Genomic DNA, 20,599 nt, shown 5'->3' on the forward strand with positions numbered 1-20,599 from the left:
CTTTACGGTCAGTAGGTCACATGGTGCTCTTTTGGTGTCCCAGCCTGACAGGGAACTCTTGTACATTTCATTACTCATCTCTTTCCCACAGAGGCATAAAATGCCCCTATAGTGGTCTAGTGGCTTATTGCCCACTAAACACAAGGAAACCTGCTAATGTCACTTATAGTTGATAGTAAATAAGCTCATGATTTCTATACAGCACTGTGTACATGTCCATTTTTTAAGGCCAGGAAAAACAGGATAAAGGGAACGTGTGATTAATGTTCTGTTCAAGGCAGAGCCAAAACAGGATGAGGGTTTTGTCAGAGGTTGACAGAGATGTAATATAGTTAAAAATTAAACATATATTAAGTTTATGTCATTTGAATAATAAGTACAGAGTACATGTAATATCTAGACAGGTTTAATGTAGGGATCTGATCTCTGATTACGATTACATGCTTTGTTTTCGGCTAAGTGAGGTTGAGTGGGGAAAAAAAATGATGTTGCAGTTTCCAGGAAGGGAAGGAATGTTTTAGCCATCCAAAACATATTTATGCAATACCGGAAGAACTCAGTAAGGAATTAGGAAACTACTCTTGTTGCCAATCTGGGCACAGTTATTGCCAGCCTGTTGTCACCGTGGCATTTTGGGTTGTGGGAGCTCTATATAGGAACCAGTTGGGTGGGGCTGATCAGTCTTCCCCTACCGGTGAGGAAAACTCCTTGTTAGATCTGCCGCCATGACTAGGTAATATGTAAATTTTAGAATAGGCTAAATTCTTTAATTTGATCTTGCCAAAGAATATTTAATATCTTCCATTCCATCCAGTCTTAGGCCTTCTGTTATACATTTGTTCTATTGATGCCTTGTAAATAATTTACTTTTATCCTTCTGTAAATAAAATTATGTTAAACTTTTAGTCAATATAACTGTTGTTGTGTATTATTTCCATGGGGAAAATGTCCCAACACCCCAAAATTGTTAGAATAATAAGTACACTATATAATGTTAAACTATTCCTTTAAACTCAGTAGTGTGCTAGTAGGGTTAATAACTTTTTATTGAATAAGTTAATACATGTTATAAGACATAATTTGCAAGCAACAAGTCAGAAGTTTGATTGTTTACTTACTTAGGGTACACTGAGGTGGTGTCTGGTTCATGTTTGCAGCTTGTTCTCTTTTTCTCAGAACTTGTGTTTTCACATTCTCTTAGTGGAAATGTTCTGTGGGTGGAAGTTCTGCAAGCTGAGCTGAACAGTGTGGTCTTGCAAAACAAAGGAGGTACAGACCACAAATGATATAGATGGCATGTCCTAAACTGATGTGTTGTGTATCTCTCTATAGCATCTGGATTAAGATGCTACACATGCACTGCCACCAACCCTAAATCCTGCATAGACACCAAATCTTGTCCTGTCATCTTCAACCGTTGTTTCTCTCTCAGAGTTGACGGTAAGTTGTTTTTTTTTCACATTAGACATTGCTACATCTAACGTTGAGAATTCTAAGCACACACCAGAACCCATCATCAAATAGCTGATACAGTATGATGCTGTACTGAATGAGAGTTTCCCCATTGTGTTTTGCAGGTTATGACATGATTACCAAGGGCTGCCAAACCAGCATAGCATGTGGTGGTGCCATAGCTTGCTGTGAAGGGGACTTGTGTAACAGTGCCATATCATATGGTCACAGTGTTATCCTGCTGCTGGGATCCTCAGCCATCATCACATGTTTCTTTGAGGCTCTGGAATATTGTTATTTCTGGGGGTTTCGCTGACCCAATCTGTACAACTGAAGAAGAATAAATAACATTTAAATGAATAGTGTCTCCTGTACGTCTGCTTCGACTGACAACAGATATTTATTCAAGACACCCACAATATGATTGACAATAAACTTTTATTTCTGATGCGTTTACAGTAAACAATAGATTATTATGAAGTCCTAATTAGAAAGAAGAGTGATATAACAGGACGTAAAATATGACCATAAAAACATGTATATATTATATGGTTAGTTGTGCAGAGAGCTCTCAATTCTCCTCAGAAATTACAGTTTTTATTTTATTATTATTTTTGACGTAGATAGACATAAAGGCTATACAAACTTCAAGTTTGATATTATAGTTCATCTAACCACATATAGTATTACTTAATACATATAAGTTACTGACTGTAATACGTTAAAATGTAATACACATTTGTAAGGTAACACCTACATCAGTGCAATTGCAACTAAACTAATTGCCTGATGAGTACAATGAAATAAAGAAGCAATCCAAATATGACTTTAATACTTTATTCCATTGCAAGGAAGGTCACACAATGAACAGAATGACATAGCAGTCTGCAGGCAGTGGTACCAAGAGCCAGTGAAGAAATGGGTTACTTTATACTCTCAGGCTCAGTGAATGGAAGGGAAACAATATTACATTACTTATTGCATTAGTTATCAAAAGGAGATCACATAGAATAGCCTACATGTGAGAGTTCAGAGATACAGCATTTTTGGGGAACTGGTGTAGTCAGAAGTTATGTCAAACAGCAATATTAGGCTATTTTGGCTCAAATGTTGAGTGTCTATGGGATCAAATAATATAATCATGATCCTATAGGCATCCAGGAATTGAGCGAAACTTAAACTAAAGATGTGGTGGGGGGGACGCTGTTTCCCAAGCTTTGTCTGAGCGGAGGCCCGCAGTCTCAGACTTTGAAAACCCCTGTTCAGAGATTATGAGAATAAATTCGTATTACGAGAATAAAGTTGTATTTTTAAGTTACATGTTAGAGGAAATATCACAGGAGCAGCCTGCCGCCTCCATGCGTTAAAATGAGGAACGTGGAGTATGTTGGTAAGTTATACTTCAATATAGGTTTCTTGGGGACCACAAAACGTCTCGGGTTACGTATGTAACCCTTGTTCCCCGAGAAGGGGAACGAGACACTGTGTCGGTGACGACACTATGGGAACGCCTCTGGGTGTGGCAGGGCTGAAATCATGAATGAAACTACTCCAATCCTATTGGCGTTGCTAGAACGGTAGCGTGTGACGGCGTAACTGGAGGCGTATATAAGCATGCCGGCACACCGGACACATTAGCTCTTTGCTATGAAGCAAGGCACTCCAGGCGGGGCGAGGTGTGGCCGACCGACGCAGTGTCTCGTTCCCCTTCTCGGGGAAAAAGGGTTACATAGGTAACCCGAGACGTTCCCCTTCGAGAGAACTCGAACTGCGTCGGTGACGACACTATTCCACGCCGAAGCCTCCGCCTGCCCCCCCAGCGTGCAGCAACCTGTAGGCACGACTAGGAGGAGAGCGCACGGGTGCCGGGTGCAGAAGGAAGGTCCAGACTGTAAAACGGATGAAAGTGTGAGGAGTGGCCAGCCAGCTGCCTCACACAAATCCTGAAGCAAAGCCCCTACGAGGAGGGCCCCAGAGACCGCCATGCCTCGAGTAGAGTGCGCCCTTACGGCCATAGGTGAAGGTAACCCGCGCACCTGATAGGCCAGGGAAATAGTCTGAACAATCCAGTTGCTGATCGTGTGTTTAGAAGCGGGGAGCCCAGCCTAAAGGAGGACCTAAATACTCGGGAGTGTAAATACTCAGTGCTCTGACCGGGCAGAGTAGATGAAGTCTCCTGTCCTCCGCCATCACATGAGGTGGGGGATGAAACGCCTGCAGCACCGTAGACCCTGCCAACCTGGACGGAACCTTAGGGACATAGTCCGGACAGGGGTGCAGGATGGCTCTGACCCTCCAGGCATTGAGGAGAAACCAAAAGTGCCTGGAGATCCCCCACCCTCCTCAGAGAGGTGATAGCGAGGAGAAAGGCCATCTTAAGGGTCAGGTGCTTGGCCTCAGCCGACTCCAGGGGTCCTGGAGGAACTCCAGTACCATAGTCACCAGGCAGGTAACTGGGTCCACCGCCGTTCTCTACACCAGGTGACAACATTCCACTTCAGGCCGTACGTCCTTCTCGTGGACAGGGCTCTGGAGCTGAGCAGTGTCTCGACTGTCCCCGCCGTCAGGCCCGCCTCCAGGAACTGGCCCCCTCAGGGGCCAGACCCACAGTCTCCACAGGGCGGGGCAAGGGTGAAAGACCTGGCCCTCCGCCTGAGACACCTGCCATGGCGGGCCCTCAAGGAGCGATATTATGTCCAAGAACCACACTCGGGCCAGCCAAAAGGGTCTACCAGCAGTAGACACCATTTACTGTCCTGACAGACCCGCTCCAGAACCCCCGGGAGCAGAGCGACTGGGGGAAAAGCATACAGGCGCAGCCTCGGCCACGTCTGCACCATGGCATCCAGCCTTAACGGGGCTGGCGGCGAGAGGGAGAACCACAGGGGACAGTGCGTAGTCTCTCGAGACGCAAACAAGTCCACGTCTATGGGGCCGAACCTTTCGCATAATAACTCCACCACCTGGGGGTGAAGTCTCCATTCCCCGGGCCTCAGCCCCTGTCTCGACAGCAGGTCTGCTCCCTCATTCTGGGTCCCAGGGACGTATGTCGCTCTGAGGGACAGCAGTCTCTGCTGGGACCACAGGAGGATCTGATGTGCCAGTTTGCATAACGGGCGCGAGCACAGACCACCCTGGTGATTTAAATAGGCCACCACCGCTGTGTTGTCGGTCCTGACAAGGACGTGGCGACCGCGGAGAGCGGGCAGAAAACTCCTCAGAGCTCTAAAAACTGCCAACATTTCCAGGCAATTTATGTGCCAAGAGAAATTATGCTCCTGCCAGGAGCCTCTCGCAAAGCGGCTGTCCATGACCGCGCCCCACCCCGCGAGTGAGGCGTCTGTTGAAATAATTGTCCGTCGACATGACGCTCCCAACACGGGACCCTGGGACAAGAACCAAGGCTTCCTCCATACTGACAGGGAACAAAGGCACCTGCTCGTAACCCGTATCAGACGGAACGAATTTCCCCTCGGGGAGAATCCCTTGGATTTTAGCCACCACTGCAGGGCTCTCATGTGCAGCAGGCCAGACGGGATTACGCTGGACGCTGCCGCCATGAGACCCAACACCCTCTGAAAGTGTTTCACAGTGATGGTTGACCTAGCTTCACTCTGGACCCGACGCGTGCAGCGACAGGTGGGCCCGCATCGTCGTCGAGTTCCACACCACCCTAGGAACGTAGTCCGTTGGGCGGGCGCTCTTCTTCGCGTTGAGCCGCAGCCCCAAATGCTGAAGGTAGGCGAGGACGAACCGCTAACTCCCGAGACTGAGCCAAGATGAGCCAGTCGATGTAGTCAATGTAGTTTAATATGCGGATGCCATGGAGCCTCAGCGGGGCCAGAGCTGGATCCATGCATTTGGTGAAAGTGCGAGAGAGAGTGCTAGGCCGAACGAAAGAACCCGATACTGGAATGCCGCGCCCCCGAAGGCGAACCTCAGGAACTTCCTGTGAGAGGGACGGATGGAGATATGTGTCTCGTAGATCTATCGTGACAAACCAATCCTCGGATAGGATGTGACTGATGATGGCGGGATGGTGAGCATCCTGAACCTGAATCTCTTCAGAGATTGGTTCAGGGACCGCAGATCTAAAATCGGACGCAGTCCTCCGTCCTTCTTGGGAACTATGAAGCACCGGCTGTAGAACCCGGACAACTTCTTGTCCCGACACCTGGCTCTGCACCACAGTCCAGACCACCCTGTTGAATCTGGGGGGGCGGACCCGGAACTGCAGCCTGTAGCCCTCCATGACAGTGCGCAGGACCCATGGGGAAATGTTGGCAAGGCTCTGCGAAGCTCCTGCGAAATCCGGCAAGGGAACCAACCCCTCAGGGCTGGTGGCCAGTGTTATGCGTAGGTCCCCGGTGGCACCCTGAAGCAGAGGACCGCCAGGGAAAATTCGCCAGGGAAAATTCGCCGGCGACCCACGGTGTGTGAGCCCGATCGTTTTCCAGCTGCAACCCCTCGAGGCGGGCAGACTGGTGAGAGCTCGCTGGCGGTTAGCGTGTCCCCAGTGCCAAGACGGCCGGAAAACAGCGCCTGTTGCCTGAGCCGCCACAAGAGAGGGGACCTCGGTCAGCTCTCGGGGGGCTGTGGGGTAGGAGCTAGACGAGGGCTGAGCTCGTCTCTTTTCAGCCGTCGCCATCCTGGACCCAGACCGGCGGGGGAGATATTGCTCAAACGCCTCTCCCTGCGTTTGAGCAATATCAGCATGCTGAAACCTGCTGATGACAGCATCCACCGCCTCACCAAACAGGCCAGTAGGAGAGAGGGCACATCCAGCAGAAAAGCCTTCTCCTTCCCCTGGATGCTCAAGAGGTTGAGCCACAGATGGCGCTCCGTAGCCACCAGTGCTGCCATGGAGCAGCCAATGCTTGGTAACATGGAGCGTTTAAGTCCGTAGCTCTACGGAGCTCAGTCAGGTCCTCCTCAGAGGGACCTCCCCCTAGGTCATAGTCTTGAGAAGATCGGCCTGGTATGTCTGCAAGATGGCCATAGTGTGTAGACTTGCACCAGCTCGACCCGCTGCCATGTAGGCCTTGCCCACCAAAGCAGATGTTTCGTCCGACACAGCTTGGTGGGGAGCGCCGACATCTGAAGGAACGAAGCGAGGGTGGGAGAAAGATAGCTCGCGAGCGCTTCCTCCCCCCAAGGCATCGTTCCATAGCCGTGCTGCTTAGTTTCTGTCACGCTGCTGTAGTCCAGCAGAGGGGACACAGTCAGCTGTGCAGAGCAGCTTTTTTTTTTTGGTCTGTTCCATGATTTACATAACTCATTGTGCAAATCAGGAAAGAACGCGGTGGGGGCGCTCGGGCTGCAGAAAAGCTCATAGAGGTTACTGCCGACCCGCGGTTCCTGCCCGCCTCTCGTAGCCGGCGCGGTCTGATGACGTCGGCCTGGCTCCCGGAAGTCCTCCTCAATGATGCTAAGCACGTCTAGCTCCTCAGAATCTCCCTCTCGTCCCCAGCCCCGCGCTCAATGTGCAAGCATCTCCAAACTCATACCTCAGGCGGAGAAGCCGAGAACAGACTCCCGAACGGGGAAGAGAGGAGGCGGAGTCAGCAGACGAGGAACGGGAAAAGCCTCAGCAGTCCCGATGCCCTCGGAGATGTAGCGCTGGGTGCCCCATGACCGAAGCCGCCGCGCCGCCTCAGCGACCGCCGGGCGTGAGCCACGGGGAGAGCGCATCCGGCAGTCTTCTGAAAAAAGAGCCGCACGGGACCTCAGCACCCTCAGGGGCAGGGCCACGCAATGGCCGCAAGCAGCCCCCCCGAGAGCTGCCTGGGCATGCGGCATCCCCAGAAGGAAATACACAGGGTATGAGTGTCCCCAACCGTGATGTAGCGCGGGCATGGAAAGACACACTGCCTGAACTGCTCACCAGCCATCTCCTCTGCTTCTCCTTCCACGTAACTAGATCCTCTTGTGGTAGTCTCAAACATGCCAGAGTGCCTGCTGAATAGAAAAAAGCTAATGTGTCCGGTGTGCCGGCGTGCTTATATACACCTCCAGTTACGCCGTCACACGCTACCGTTCTAGCAACGGCAATAGGATTGGAGTAGTTTTATTCATGATTTCAGCCCTGCCACGCCCAGAGGCGTTCCCATAGTGTCGTCACCAACGCAGTTCGAGTTCCCTTGAAGGGGAACCTCTTTTAACAGCACGCAGATGTAACCAGCAATAGCCTTGCAGTCGACCACTACTGGCCATTTCCTCTTCCACAAGAGGCAATTTCTTCCGAGTCCGTGTGATTCTTTCTTCAGAATAGAGACAGTTTCTTCCATAGTCTTTTCAAAGTCCTGATAACGAGATTAGTATCTCGTTATTTGTGAAACCTATATTGAAGTATAACTTCACAACATTCTCCACGTTCCTCATTTTAATGGGCTACATGGAGGCGGCAGACTGCTCTTCTGATATTTTCCCTTACATGTAGCTTAAAAATACAACTTTATTCTCGTAATATTATTACTTTATTCTCATAAGATTACTACTTTATTCTCATAATTTCTGATTCTTTTTACTCCAGTGGCCCTAATACTCCGTCGTATTACACAGCTGTCTTAGAAACAGGTAGAAACAGAGAAGAAACCATCACCATTATCAAGGACAGTCAAATAAGAAACCTATTAACAAGGTTCTTTACCCTGAGAACTGCTTTCACCTAGCTACAATATAGTAAACCATTAAGCACAGCATAGTGAAACATAGTCCTATTATATAGTGTTGAGTTAAATGAATATTCTCCACTTTATTTTTCAGCTGCCCGTTGAATCAAGGCTATAGTACTTTTCCTTGTTGTCACCTATAGATGAGGATGAATCTTGGTACTGCAGTGGATATCCTGTTAAATCATGGGAAGCAATATCACTACCAAGCCCTGATAGTGTAGCTAGTAAACTGCTCTCACACTTAGAGATCTCTTTTTACAGATCTCTGTTGTACAGATTGGACAAAATTCCAGATATGCATAAAAAGTCACAAATGTAACATGACCCACAAATTGACAGGAAGTGAACCGCAAATGTGCAAAAACTGTTATGTGTGTAAAAATAGATCCACAAATGTGTGAATAACGCTTTGTATGTGAAATTAAATTATGTGTGTAAAGAGTAAATTGTACATATGGAAATGGTCATGCAAATTTCACTGTATTTTTGTGGATATGATTTTACACAACACACTGTAAAACTACATGTTTTGGGTAGTGAGATATTTGTGTATATATATATATATATTTTATAAATATCTGCAATATACATTGGACAAATACCGCAAATGCGTAAAAAGGAAGTTACAAATGTAAATGTGCAAAAACATTGTTTTGTTTGTAGAAGTCACTCTGTATTTTTGTGGATATGATTTTACACATCACAAATGTAAAAATACATATTATGGATAGTCAAATATTTGCGCATCGTAGTACACATTTGTGGATTATTTTCTGTGGGTTACAAATATTAAAGTCTAATAAAATTGTCCATATTAAACTAGCAGTGGATTCAGACACACCCTAAATGCACCTGCACCATGCAATTCACGCCGTGCGCTTATATCATTGAAATAGCGCCTACCTTTTCTTGTTGCTTAATTTATCGATAGCTGCAGTCAAAGCTAGGGAATGACTTGTCGCAAATATTGACTGACGTTTGTAGTAGCCAATAGCACTCAATGTGCGTTAAGCCCAGGTCACCTGTTGGTTTGTGGACTGCCATTTTGAAGCCTTGAGTTTGGCAGATAGGTCACCGCCATGGTGATTTTTTGCAACCAGGAAGTGCCCGGAAGTGACCATATTTGGACAAGCTTGCTTAGCTAGGTGCATCTGTAATTCACATTAACTGTCATTTTAACAGGGCTGATAACTTTGTCTAGCAAACAACAGTCTTAAAACTAAATGTACTCACCAGAGAAAGTGAACAGTCAACTCCTAATAAGCTTTTTCAACGCCTGATTGACAGGTCGCCATGGTAACAACTTGTCAATCATAGATAATCCCGCCCTGAAACATACTCCGCTTTGTAGTCTATTTTAAAATAAATGGGAACATACTTTACTAAATTAACATCATTTTGTATTGAAGAAGACCTGAAACTAGCGACTGAGACTATAAACTCATCAGGAAAGTGTTTACTGGGGTAATTATTCAGGTGAGAAGTAGGGTCATTTTACCATTATTTCTAATGGAGCCAAACTTCTTTTTGCAACCAGAAGTCGCCCCCTGCTGGATTTTCAATAGAATGCAGGTTTCAGGGACTTCCGCATTCGTATTTGTTCTCATCAAATATTATCCAGTTTCACCAAAATCAGTTAATAAAGATGTGTTTTTGTTTTTGTACAGTAATCAGTGAGGTCTTTTCGGCCTTCAGAAACACTACACTCCGGTGGCGTCATAACAATGAGAAATCTTTTCACTGGACGCTCAATTAATACACACCCCCAAGTGCAGGATGAGTCATAAACTTGCCCCTTTCACTTCGAAATATTTCATCTGTGGCTACATTCAAGACACAGTTAAAAACATATCTATTTAACATTTATTTTGTTTAAATGTGACTATGTGTATCCTATTTGATTGTAAGTTGTGTGTTAGTGTGTAAATGTACCATGTAAAGCGACCTTGAGCTCTGGAAAGGCGCTATATAAATGAAACTTCTTCTTCTTCTTCTTCTTCTTCTTCTTCTTCTTCTTTCATCGTTTTCCAGGAAAATACCATCAAGAATACCTACAAAAAAGTTTTTTTTTATCATTGTTGGGCCAGATGCTATTGGTGACAAATAGTGCAATATTGTATATTATGAGCTCGCGCCCTTTTGGGGGCGAGAATAAATATTTTTTGCAGTTATTTTAATACATATTAGTGTTTTTGTTGTATACAGTGAATCCGATTATGCTGAAGACCTTCAAGAATCTTCAGGATGACACCTGCCTCTTCAGTTTGTATAAGCAAGACAGCTCTGCAGAGGGCTGAAATACTTAAATATACTCAAAAACTACAATACATTCCTATAAAATACAGCAGTGTGTATGTGTATGCATAAACTCAAATCCCTCATCTTTATCTCTGAGTAGGCCTATCTCTGGCTCAGCTTCCCATGTGCTGGACCCTCTGCTTTTACTGATTGTACAGTTAGGTATGCACAAGAAGAAAATCAATAATAAATATCACAATAATCCATTCTCTAATTCTAAAAACACACTGCCCCTGTACCTTTCACTGTTTTGTCTGGTTCCATTTACCTTCTCCTCCTGCTGCTTCTCTTCCCTGTCCTCCTCCTTCTCCTGCTGCTCCTCCTGTCTCTTCTCTCCCTCCTCATCAACATGACTGGGGTCATCATCACCCTGTCCCTGTGCATCACCTCCACAGCTAATATACATAAAGAGATTCCTCGGTTAATTTGGCACATTTAGCTGTCTCTTATGCCCACATTTTTTTAAATTCTTATTTTTTCTGCATCACTCATTCATTTTCCCTCTTTCACACTCTTCTCCACATTTGCCAGGGTGCTGGAGGTAAAGCCGGTGCAGGTCCTCCATCATGTTGACCGGCTACTCCTCATCATCCACTGTGGCGGCAGTGGCAGTGGATGATGAGGACATCCAGTGCTGCACTTCTTTGCAGAGAGGGGAAAAGAAGGGGAGAAGCCAGCCAGAAACAAGAGACGTCCGGCAGGGTGAAGATGCTTCCTAAGTTCTCTGCAGCTCTCTGGCCACCATGCTGAACATAGCTGTCACCAATAATCCAGACTGCAACTATAGGAGGAAAATAAATGTGTAATAAATGCTTCTATGTCACATCTAAAGGAGAAAACATAACAAGGCAGCAACACCTCAAAATGTCTAGATAACAGTCTATATTTTCAATGTAATATTAGTGGTCTAAAGTCTAGTTTATGCTGTGTGACCATAAACTTCATGTGCAATGTATTAAACCTTAGCCTAGCTATAGTCATGTCCGAGTACACAAATGCACTGCCAGTCAAGCTTCATGCTAAGACGGCTAACGTTAGCTAACTGTTATACATTTACATTTATTCATTTAGCTGACGCTTTTATCCAAAGCAACTTACAATTGCTATACATGTCAGAGGTCACACGCCTCTGGAACAACTAGGGTGTAAGTACTCCTCCGGGTGGATAATGCCTCTGCAGTGGACAGATGTAGATTGAGCCAGAGTCAGGATGCCCTTGTACGAATATCTGCTCCTTTTGCCGCCTCTCACAATCTGTTTTACTAAAATGATTGCTGTAATATAAATTGTGTGTGTGTGAAGCAGAATGCATGACCTGCAAAGCTGGTACATACCTGTCAGTGTCAAATAAAGGTGCTAGCAGTCTAGAAGCACCTAGGTGTCCATCTGCCTCCTGCCCCCCACTGTCCTCTTTTGAAAAACCAAAGTAAAGTTAACCTAGAACTTTGTTCATTTAGTGAGGTGAGGTGCCTGTGCAGAGCCCAAAGATAAAATACACCCACCCCAGCCACATCATGTTCAAGTAGTCCGTTTGCATCAGATTAAGGAGATGTCAAAGCACAAACAGAAAGACCGGTGTTATTATGCCGAGTTTTGTATGCCTGCCGAGAATTGCATGCCCCACCAAATAGCCTACTGCTTTTAAACGCTATAATATCCTTCGTGGGGTTCATCAATTGTGATAAATGATTCGAAGTATATATTTATTTAAAGTTTTGAGTCGTTAATATTTTATTACACTTAGTAGAATTAGCATTCATTGAGATTCAGATGAAAGATGTGGTGATTACCGCGTTTGATCTATGACCACAGCAAAGTGTCTGAAAAGGACCTTAAGACATGGATGCATAATCCATGTGGATAGTGACTCCTTGACAAGTAATGTAATTTACAAAATAAATAAATAAAATAAAAAAAGTAACTGGCGCCTTTTCACGTTCCTTTTATAAAACTGTAGCTTACTTTTACTCTTTACTGCAGTATTTTCTGTGGGCCTGTAATCTACTTTTAATTTTGTTACATTTTCCATCCATACCTTCCTAACTTCACCAGTCTGTAATCTGCAATAGGCTTCATTGACCGAATGAGCTGTCAGAGAGGCTATGTGCTTATCACACATATGAATGAGCGGGGCAAATGTAAACATTTAGAAAATCATGCAAATAACTTTTTTAGTTTAAGACTTTATTATTCTACTGAAACAACTGTGAAATCCAGTGAGCGCACACCATGGCACTGCTGGCCCTGCTGGAAAGCAGCCTGCATCTCTCTTTAACAAGCCAGCTGGCACTTACTTTCACATTCAGTTAACTGCGCATTAAAAGCGTATTTAGTCTCTGCAGAGCAAACGTAAACTTCACACTGTAACATCCAAGTCTGATGATCACTAGATTGATTCTGATATATTAACTGTATCCTGTTGTTGTGCCAACCTGCCCTCCATTCAGGACTTATACATTTCCAGAGTCAGGAAATGGGCAGGAGCTAGGTGCTACAGAACACTGTATGCCAAAACCAACAGACACAGAAGCAGTTTCTTCCCACAAGCCATCACTCTGATGAACAGCTGATTTCTGACTCACAGTGTCAGGAACAATTCCTGTGCAATAACCCAGTAACTCTGTCTCTAATCATCACCTGTTTACTGGTTACCACTTATTATTTATTTATTCACCATTCTCTATTTCAGTGCTGTTCATACTATGTCATATTGTATATACTATATACCCATACACCTACCTCAGGTCATAAGGTCATAGGTCTTATTTATTTTTTCCAGCATCCTTTGCACTATGCTCAATCACACTGTGTACATGTGTACATGTATGCATGTATGTGTATGTGTACCTGTATATCATATCCACCTTCAACATGTACATAATGAGAATAATAGTTTACTCTTGCATCCATTGCACTCTGATCACTGCACTATTTGTCAATATGTCTATATTGTTTTGTTCATTGTTCGTGTGTATATTAGTGTTGTCTATTCTGTAGTTTGTGTCTGATTTTATTCTGTTACTATTTTATTATTGTGTTATGGTATTATTGTATAAGTAAGCACATCGTGAGCAATATACAATCCTGAGTCAAATTCCTGTACTGTACTCAGCAGCCAGCAGATGTTATTTATTAAGGAAACAATTATTTTTGAGATGCACAGAGAGAGAAAATATGGTGGATAAAACAGTCCTGTTGGGCTTTACGCATGACGCACAGCTTCCTCTGTATGTAGGTTTAGGAAGTGGTTTGGTTGGCTACATGTCCATAATAAAATATACAAGCAACAATAGTCGACTGGGCAGCAAGCTGATATTTTAAAGTGATCTTATCAAAACCTTCATGGAGATTTAAAAAGGAAAATAATTTTATTAAACTGAAATTGCAAAAGATAATCAACCAGCAAAGCAAACTGCATTCAAATGACCATGTTGCAGCTGTTTTTTCTTTGAGTAAAGATTTTGAGTACTCTACCTGCCACTGACCAGCGGCACCTGTACTTGTGCTGTCATGGTGAACATGAGACAGAGAGCAGAGATGAGGGCAAGAACAGAATAGAACCACAGTCCAAAGCACCAGTTTATGGTAAGATTGATGATGATATGGCTTATTTAGTTATGGACTCAAGGTCTCAGCTGAAGTGATTACTTTACTTTAGGAAAGTTAGAGAGGTGTTTCTAGTTTTGAAAATGTATTTTAATGGCTCATTTAGTCATGTACTCTACCTGCATAAAATTCTCAAGAATGCAGGAATAAATGTCTTTAAAGACCCAGAGGCCACAACAAATGCTTTGTCTGGAGAGCGGGTAGACCAGGGACAAACTCCTGGGCCACTCTTTTGCCTCTGTATGTGACTATCCTTGACCTTAAAAACTTGTGCCATGTGTGTCTGTGTCTCTGCTACTTGTCCATAAACAATTTAAAAGTAATCAAAATTGTCACACAGAGATGAGCATCAGTATACAGTATTTTAAGAGGAAGAGGACAGAGGTCACAGAAGCAGGAGGAGGAGGAGGACAAGCTTATAAGTTGTATGAATAGCTACTAGACATAGTATATTCTAAAACTCACGTAGAAAAAAGACTTTGTTAGTCCAATGTCAACAGAGTTTGCATTGAAAACAGTTCTGTGTTCACAAACATTTGTTGCCAGGAGAGTCAGGGCCAAGTGAGACACAGGAAATACATCACAGACAGCTCACAAGTGTAACTTTAGGATAAATACATTTGTCCTGTGGCTAGCTACATTAACTACAAGCTGTCCCATGGTTTTAATGATAGGTAGTCAGTGGAGTTTTGTTCTAGTTATATTACACTCACGTCTCACTACTACACGTCTCTCTGACTGTGCACTCGAGTCTTCATAATATCCCCCTCTCCAGTCTATTCTTCATCTTCTCTCACTGCAAATACCCTCTTTCAGCCACACTAATAAGTACATTATGTTTTCAAAAGTCATTAGAAATTAGCATTTAAGAGCTTTATTTGAAAAAAGAAATCGAGGGCGCACGCCCCCAAACTCCGCTAGCACTTCAGCATCCCCCTCCAAGTTCAAAGTCGCTCCCTGATAAAGAGTATAATAATAAGAAAAGGTTAATATTGAGAGAAAAAGGTTAAGGTTTAAAAAAACATGATTCAGACACCATCTTTGCTTTACTCTGAGTCCACAGAAATCTTTGGTTGCTTCACATGATGACAAGTGGAACTGAGGACCTTTATACAGTGTGCATCTGAATTGCACTGATAGTAATATGGAGGTTATATGGGTTAGAAAATGTAGTTCTAAAGGAATCTGCTATCTGATGGCAAGGGAAATGTCACGGTTCTGGTTTGATTTTGTTCTGTACTTCATGTTTCCTGTTTTACTTCTAACTAGGGTACTAGTTGACTTGCCGTGGTTGTGTCCTCACTGATTGTCTAGTAGTTTCACCTGTGTGTCATTATGTTCTCCCCTCCTGTTGTATTTAAGTGGTTTGCTCCCTTTACTCAGTGCTGGTTCATTGTTTGTTGGATTTGTTACAACAGCTAGTCTTTTGTGTTGTTTAATTTTTATTATGTTTACTTAGGCCTAAAGGCTGAAAGCCTATTGGATTGTAAACAAAAGCCATGTGGTCGAAATGTCAGCGGATAAAAAGAAAACAAACCCCCTCCAAATTTTCACTCAAATATTGTAGGCAATATTATTGAGCACAATCAGGGTCATGTGTCTGTGGGTCTGCACCGCATCAACAGACTTTTGAGGGCAACCGCGCCCAGCATATGAAAATCTGTTAGGATGCAGGTATTTCGAGGAGGAAACTCTGCTTCAGATGGCCCTGTCACACAGATCATACCACCACTTGTTTGCATTTCCCATACAAAGTGGACCAGTGAAATAAGTGAGTCATTTGCAAACATGCAAAAAAAATCACAAGGTTAATCGATGCAAATAGGCTAGTAAAGGATAAAAGTAGGCTGTGTTTACAGAACCCACATGTATGTCCTTTAATGAGTGTATTAATGTATAATGGGTGCATCTAAAAAAATTATTGTGTCGCACCAGAAACACTGAGAGATTAAAGGCTGAAACCTCTGCAGGTGTTTGGAGTTAATTATCCTTTATGATTTAATGATTTAAGCGCTTCTCAGGTTGACAACTGTTTTTATTTTTTTATTTTATTTTGTATGTTACCATATTTTAATATAGGCCTACACTTAGTTATATGTTGTATGTGTAGCATGAAGGAACTACTAATTTCGTATCATTATGCAGCCTTGGCTCTTGATCATTCGTCATATGTGACGACTTGGGAGTGAGAACGGGTTGTTATTAGTCATTATACCTAATAAACAACCTTGTACCTTGGACAATCTACTAAGACAGCAGGTATGATGACGCAGGCATTTCGGGGAGGAAACTCTGCTTCAGACGGCCCTATCACACAGATCATACCACCACTTGTTTCATTTGCCATACAAAGAGGATTATTGAAATAAGTGAGTCATTTGCAAATGTGCAAAAATCAAATCAAGAAAGCTCTTCTCTGGTTGACATTTCTGTATTATAAATTCTTTATTCTAAAATAAATATTCTAATAAACTTTGAGATACAGGAGTTTTTATTTCCATGAGCTGTAATCATCTAGATTAAAAGAAAAAAAGGCTTAAAATATTTCACTTAATGTATAATATGAAAGTTTCACTTTTTCAATTAAATTATTGAAGAAAATGAACTTTTCATGATATTCTTTTTTTTTTTAGATGTACCTGTTTATTATACAGTATATAGCAGCCTAAAAAAAGTTGCATCACAGAATTTCCTGTATATTTATAGCCTTCTTTCTTGTTTTCTACTTCTCCATCTTCAATGAGCTATTTCACTTATTTTAAACAGACATATATATATATATATATCAGCTGCACCACACCCATTCAACATTCTCCAGTTCTCTCACAATCTCACAGTTTCATTAGTTTATATTCATAATAAAAATACAAATGTTAATAAGATGGTAATCTGCATGATAAATATAGAAAAAGAATGGTTATAATAATCAACAGCTTATAGTGATCAAATTGACCCAGACTATAAGAGGTTTCTAGTGTTACAGTGTTTATTATACTTTAATGTTCATATTTTCAAACAGTCACCTTCACTACACAAAAGTTTTTTAGGAAGAGGACTAATCCATGAGGCAAACATAACGATCATATGCAGGTTTGTCTCACGCTGTAGGAGTGAAAACTTTCCCAGAACAGGACAGATCCACTTGTTACTCTGATTTACTCACCTCTTGGCTCCCACAGGTTGGATGTTCAAGTCCTGAACATGCATTTTTGCAGTGTAACCTCTAAACCCACAAATAATGCAGTTAAGAGTTATCAAAATCTCATTTCACTGTTCAGTTGGGAGGAGACTTTATGAGGAAATGACACTGTAAAGGTTTGAACTGGCCTATAAAAGGCAGGCCAAGGAAGACTTCACATCTTCCCTCTAATTCTCCTCTCACAGGGTTGAATAAAAGTTTTCTTTCCATTCACAATGCAGCTCTATGGCGCTCTGGTCCTGTTGGTGACTCTGTCTGCAGGTAAGATCAGCTTCTGATTCATGTGCTTTGGCTCTACAATGTAACAAATAAATTAAAGTTATTGATGTGTAAAGGTTATTGTTGATCCTGAAAAGGGGGGGTTGAGTAGTGTGATCATGTTATTTTAATCAAATGAATGAATTGAAAAATATTTATTTTGAATAATGAAAGGTTGGAAATATTGTTTTACTCTTGTAGGATTTAAAAAAAATACGATTTACAAGGCATCCACTTTGTAGTATAATGTCTTTTATCCAGTTTTTATTTTTAATTAGGATTTATATATTTGGCAGCATATATTTTTTCTCAGTTGTTACTTTCTCAAAATGTTCTGTGGTTTCAGAGGGGAGTACCAGAGACTTGTGATGAGTGTCTTCTTTCAGCAGGAAACATCACATGCGTGGGAACATGGGATGTGGGAATCATAAACTTAAACTTACTTAAACTTGTATTAAACTATGACAGTGTTCTGTATTTCTGCATAGCATGTGGCCTGAGATGCTACACATGTACATCCACCAGCGCAGGGTCCTGCACACAGACCTCAACTTGTCCTGACATCCTGAACCGTTGTTTCTCCCTTAATGTCGGTAAGTTGTTCTTCCACACCAGAAGTATTTATAGTTAATATTGAGGATCTCAAATCTATCAAACGAGTTGATATATTGCTGATCTGGATGCTTGGCGGCCTTGTTGTTGTTTTTTATCATGTCTTGCAGGTGTCGTCACCAAAGGCTGCCAAAACAGTGTTTTATGTGTTGGCCCCATCAAATGCTGTGAAGGGGATTTGTGCAACAGTGCCATGCCCACTGCTTCCAGTGTCCTCCTCTTGCTGGTATCCTCAGCCATCACCACACTCTTTCTCTGAGGCTCTGGAATATTGATATCTAAGATGTCCTTTTTTTTCTGACCCAATTTGTACAACTTAGAAAGAAAACTAAATGCTTCCATGTATATCATATGCTCATATGCTTATGAAGGTTGTGTTGTTAAATATTAACAATCGAGAAAGAAATTATATATTATACAGTTAGTTGTTGATTCTGATGATTAACAATAACGATCAGCAGACACACAAAACTTTCTGGTTTAATTACTTTGACAACAAACTCTCACCATTTTCAGCCAAAAGAAAAATGCAGAAAATATTTGGTGTGATCTGCTTCCAGTGAAAAATATAAATTTTTCTTCTGCAAAAGAGGATCTATGGCATAAAATGTATCTGTAATCTTATTTCATTCCTTTATTTATTAGTAGTTTGTTGAGGTGCCTGTGCAGAGCCCAAGGGTAACTAAAAGACCTCACCTGCACATCCTGTTCAAGTAGACATATTAAACGTGATCGTTTGTCTTTCATTAAGAGGTTGAAACATTGTAACAGTGCAGTTTCATTGACTAAATAAAAACATGCATAAGACTAGACTGTGCAAGTCGGTGTATGAACGTCTCTACATTTAAGAAGTGATGTGTAGTTATTATGTAACCTTGCATATAGTAAAATGGTTTCAACCAGTTATACGTGTATAGTGTTTCTCATTTGTGGAGGAATGGGGGTTGGTGGGTTGTGGGGCTGGTCACACCGAGCTGTGCTGGAAACAGCCACAAGCCACTGACACAGCACAAGTATTTTTCTACTGCAGTGTGTGTGTTGGAGGTGCCACAAACCAAAGTAAGAGCCACCTGGAGGACTTAAAATGGAGGAGAGCAGAGTATGTCCATATCTGGTTGATTGTTTTCTGTCTACCTCTCCATCTTCAATGAACTATTTCACCTGTAGCCGAAGTGTCCACAGAGGTCTCCTCCTCTCCAAAACAAACAGACCCAGATATTACAACAGATAGAAACACTTAAAATGTGTTCATGTTAAAATTCAGTGTTTCTCCAACGATTTTGGCAGACAAAGGACACTGCTACCCCTAGCTAACATTTTTTCCAGTTTGTCACTGCGATAACCTAAGTTCCCAACTTGATAACTTCCTTCACCCAAAATATTTAGTTAAAACATCTAAGAAGTATGGGGCCCCCTAAAGGTCAGGGCGAGAATATTTTTGTTGACTATTTTTGCGCTCCCTTGCTAAAAACGACCCGATATAAAAAGTGTATTCTAAAAATGTGGCTTAAAACTGGATTCCTGTGAAGAGGACTGTGTAGCCTATTAGACACTTGTTCCAGTCCGTTGCAGTCTTAACCACAGTTAAAGAATATTAACTCTTACCCAATTTTACTAAGGAAGAATAAACACATGTTCAATATATGAAAACAGTAAATGATGGGGCATGAGATTTATTTCAATAAAACCACAATCAGCCTATGATTGATCATTTCATTTTTTAATTCTTTAGTTTCTGAATTTCCCATCACTATTTACAGAATATTTGCTTCGTTATGAACCTTAATTAGAAAGACGAGTGACAAAAAGAACACAAAATATGAACAAATCAATAAATTATATTAGTTGTTGATCCTGAGGATTAATGAGGCAGACCTTAAGATTTTGGACTTCGTGGTTTGATGGGTTGGTTACTTTTAACATCACCATCTCATTACCGCAAAGTGTTAAAGTACAAAGCACTTAAAGGTCAACAAACTTTCTCACCATTTTAGACACAAGTAAAATGCAGGAAGTATTTGGTGTGCTCTGTACCAGAAATGAAGCTGGTAAAATTGTCAAAGAACTTATTTCTGAATGCACCTGTCAAAAATAGACTTATCTTTTGTATAAGACAGTGTTAACTTTCTTTCTTTGTAGAGGCGGGAAAAAGGAGAAATCATGCAAAGTCACACACATACAGAGAGAGAGAGCGCGCACACTGGTGGCACACTGAGAATAAAACACTTTATAGGTGGATAAACTGAAGAAAAGCTAGTGGTTTACAAGTGATTTTTGTTTGTTCAGTTTGTTCGAAGATGCCCTCATTGAATAATCCATGTAAAACAGAGCACATTGTTGTTGTCATGTGAAAACGCAAGGATTACATAGTTATTTTTAGGGTAACAACAACCTTTGGAACCTCTTTCAATATTCAACATTCAAGCTTTTTGCACAGCAACATACATATATACTGCATATACAGAAAATGGAAATACCATATCATGTTTTCTTTGGCCGT

At 42.3% G+C, this 20,599-nt stretch overlaps 1 protein-coding gene across 1 annotated transcript; it reads left to right on the forward strand.

The window, feature by feature from the left end:
- Positions 1 to 17,178: 17,178 nt before the first annotated feature.
- Positions 17,179 to 19,005, forward strand: LOC119883954 (lymphocyte antigen 6G-like). Its single transcript, XM_038694443.1, has 3 exons — positions 17,179 to 17,490; positions 17,976 to 18,080; positions 18,210 to 19,005. Exons 1-3 carry the CDS (start codon positions 17,445 to 17,447, stop codon positions 18,356 to 18,358), a joined length of 300 nt encoding a protein of 99 aa, XP_038550371.1. The 5' UTR covers positions 17,179 to 17,444; the 3' UTR covers positions 18,359 to 19,005.
- Positions 19,006 to 20,599: the final 1,594 nt, after the last annotated feature.

The sequence above is a fragment of the Micropterus salmoides genome, unplaced genomic scaffold (assembly GCF_014851395.1).
Source record: "Micropterus salmoides isolate LMB-PRFRI ecotype aquatic unplaced genomic scaffold, ASM1485139v1 Ms_hic_scaffold_3043, whole genome shotgun sequence".
Classification (NCBI taxonomy): Eukaryota; Metazoa; Chordata; class Actinopteri; order Centrarchiformes; family Centrarchidae; genus Micropterus; species Micropterus salmoides.

Bases quoted from the DNA above. Each gene is read 5' to 3' on its own strand.
- LOC119883954 (XM_038694443.1), top strand. From the start codon at position 17,445: ATGCAGCTCTATGGCGCTCTGGTCCTGTTGGTGACTCTGTCTGCAG. The intron at 17,491-17,975 runs GTAAGATCAGCT...ATTTCTGCATAG, and splicing joins GTTGGTGACTCTGTCTGCAG to CATGTGGCCTGAGATGCTAC. The intron at 18,081-18,209 runs GTAAGTTGTTCT...CATGTCTTGCAG, and splicing joins TTGTTTCTCCCTTAATGTCG to GTGTCGTCACCAAAGGCTGC.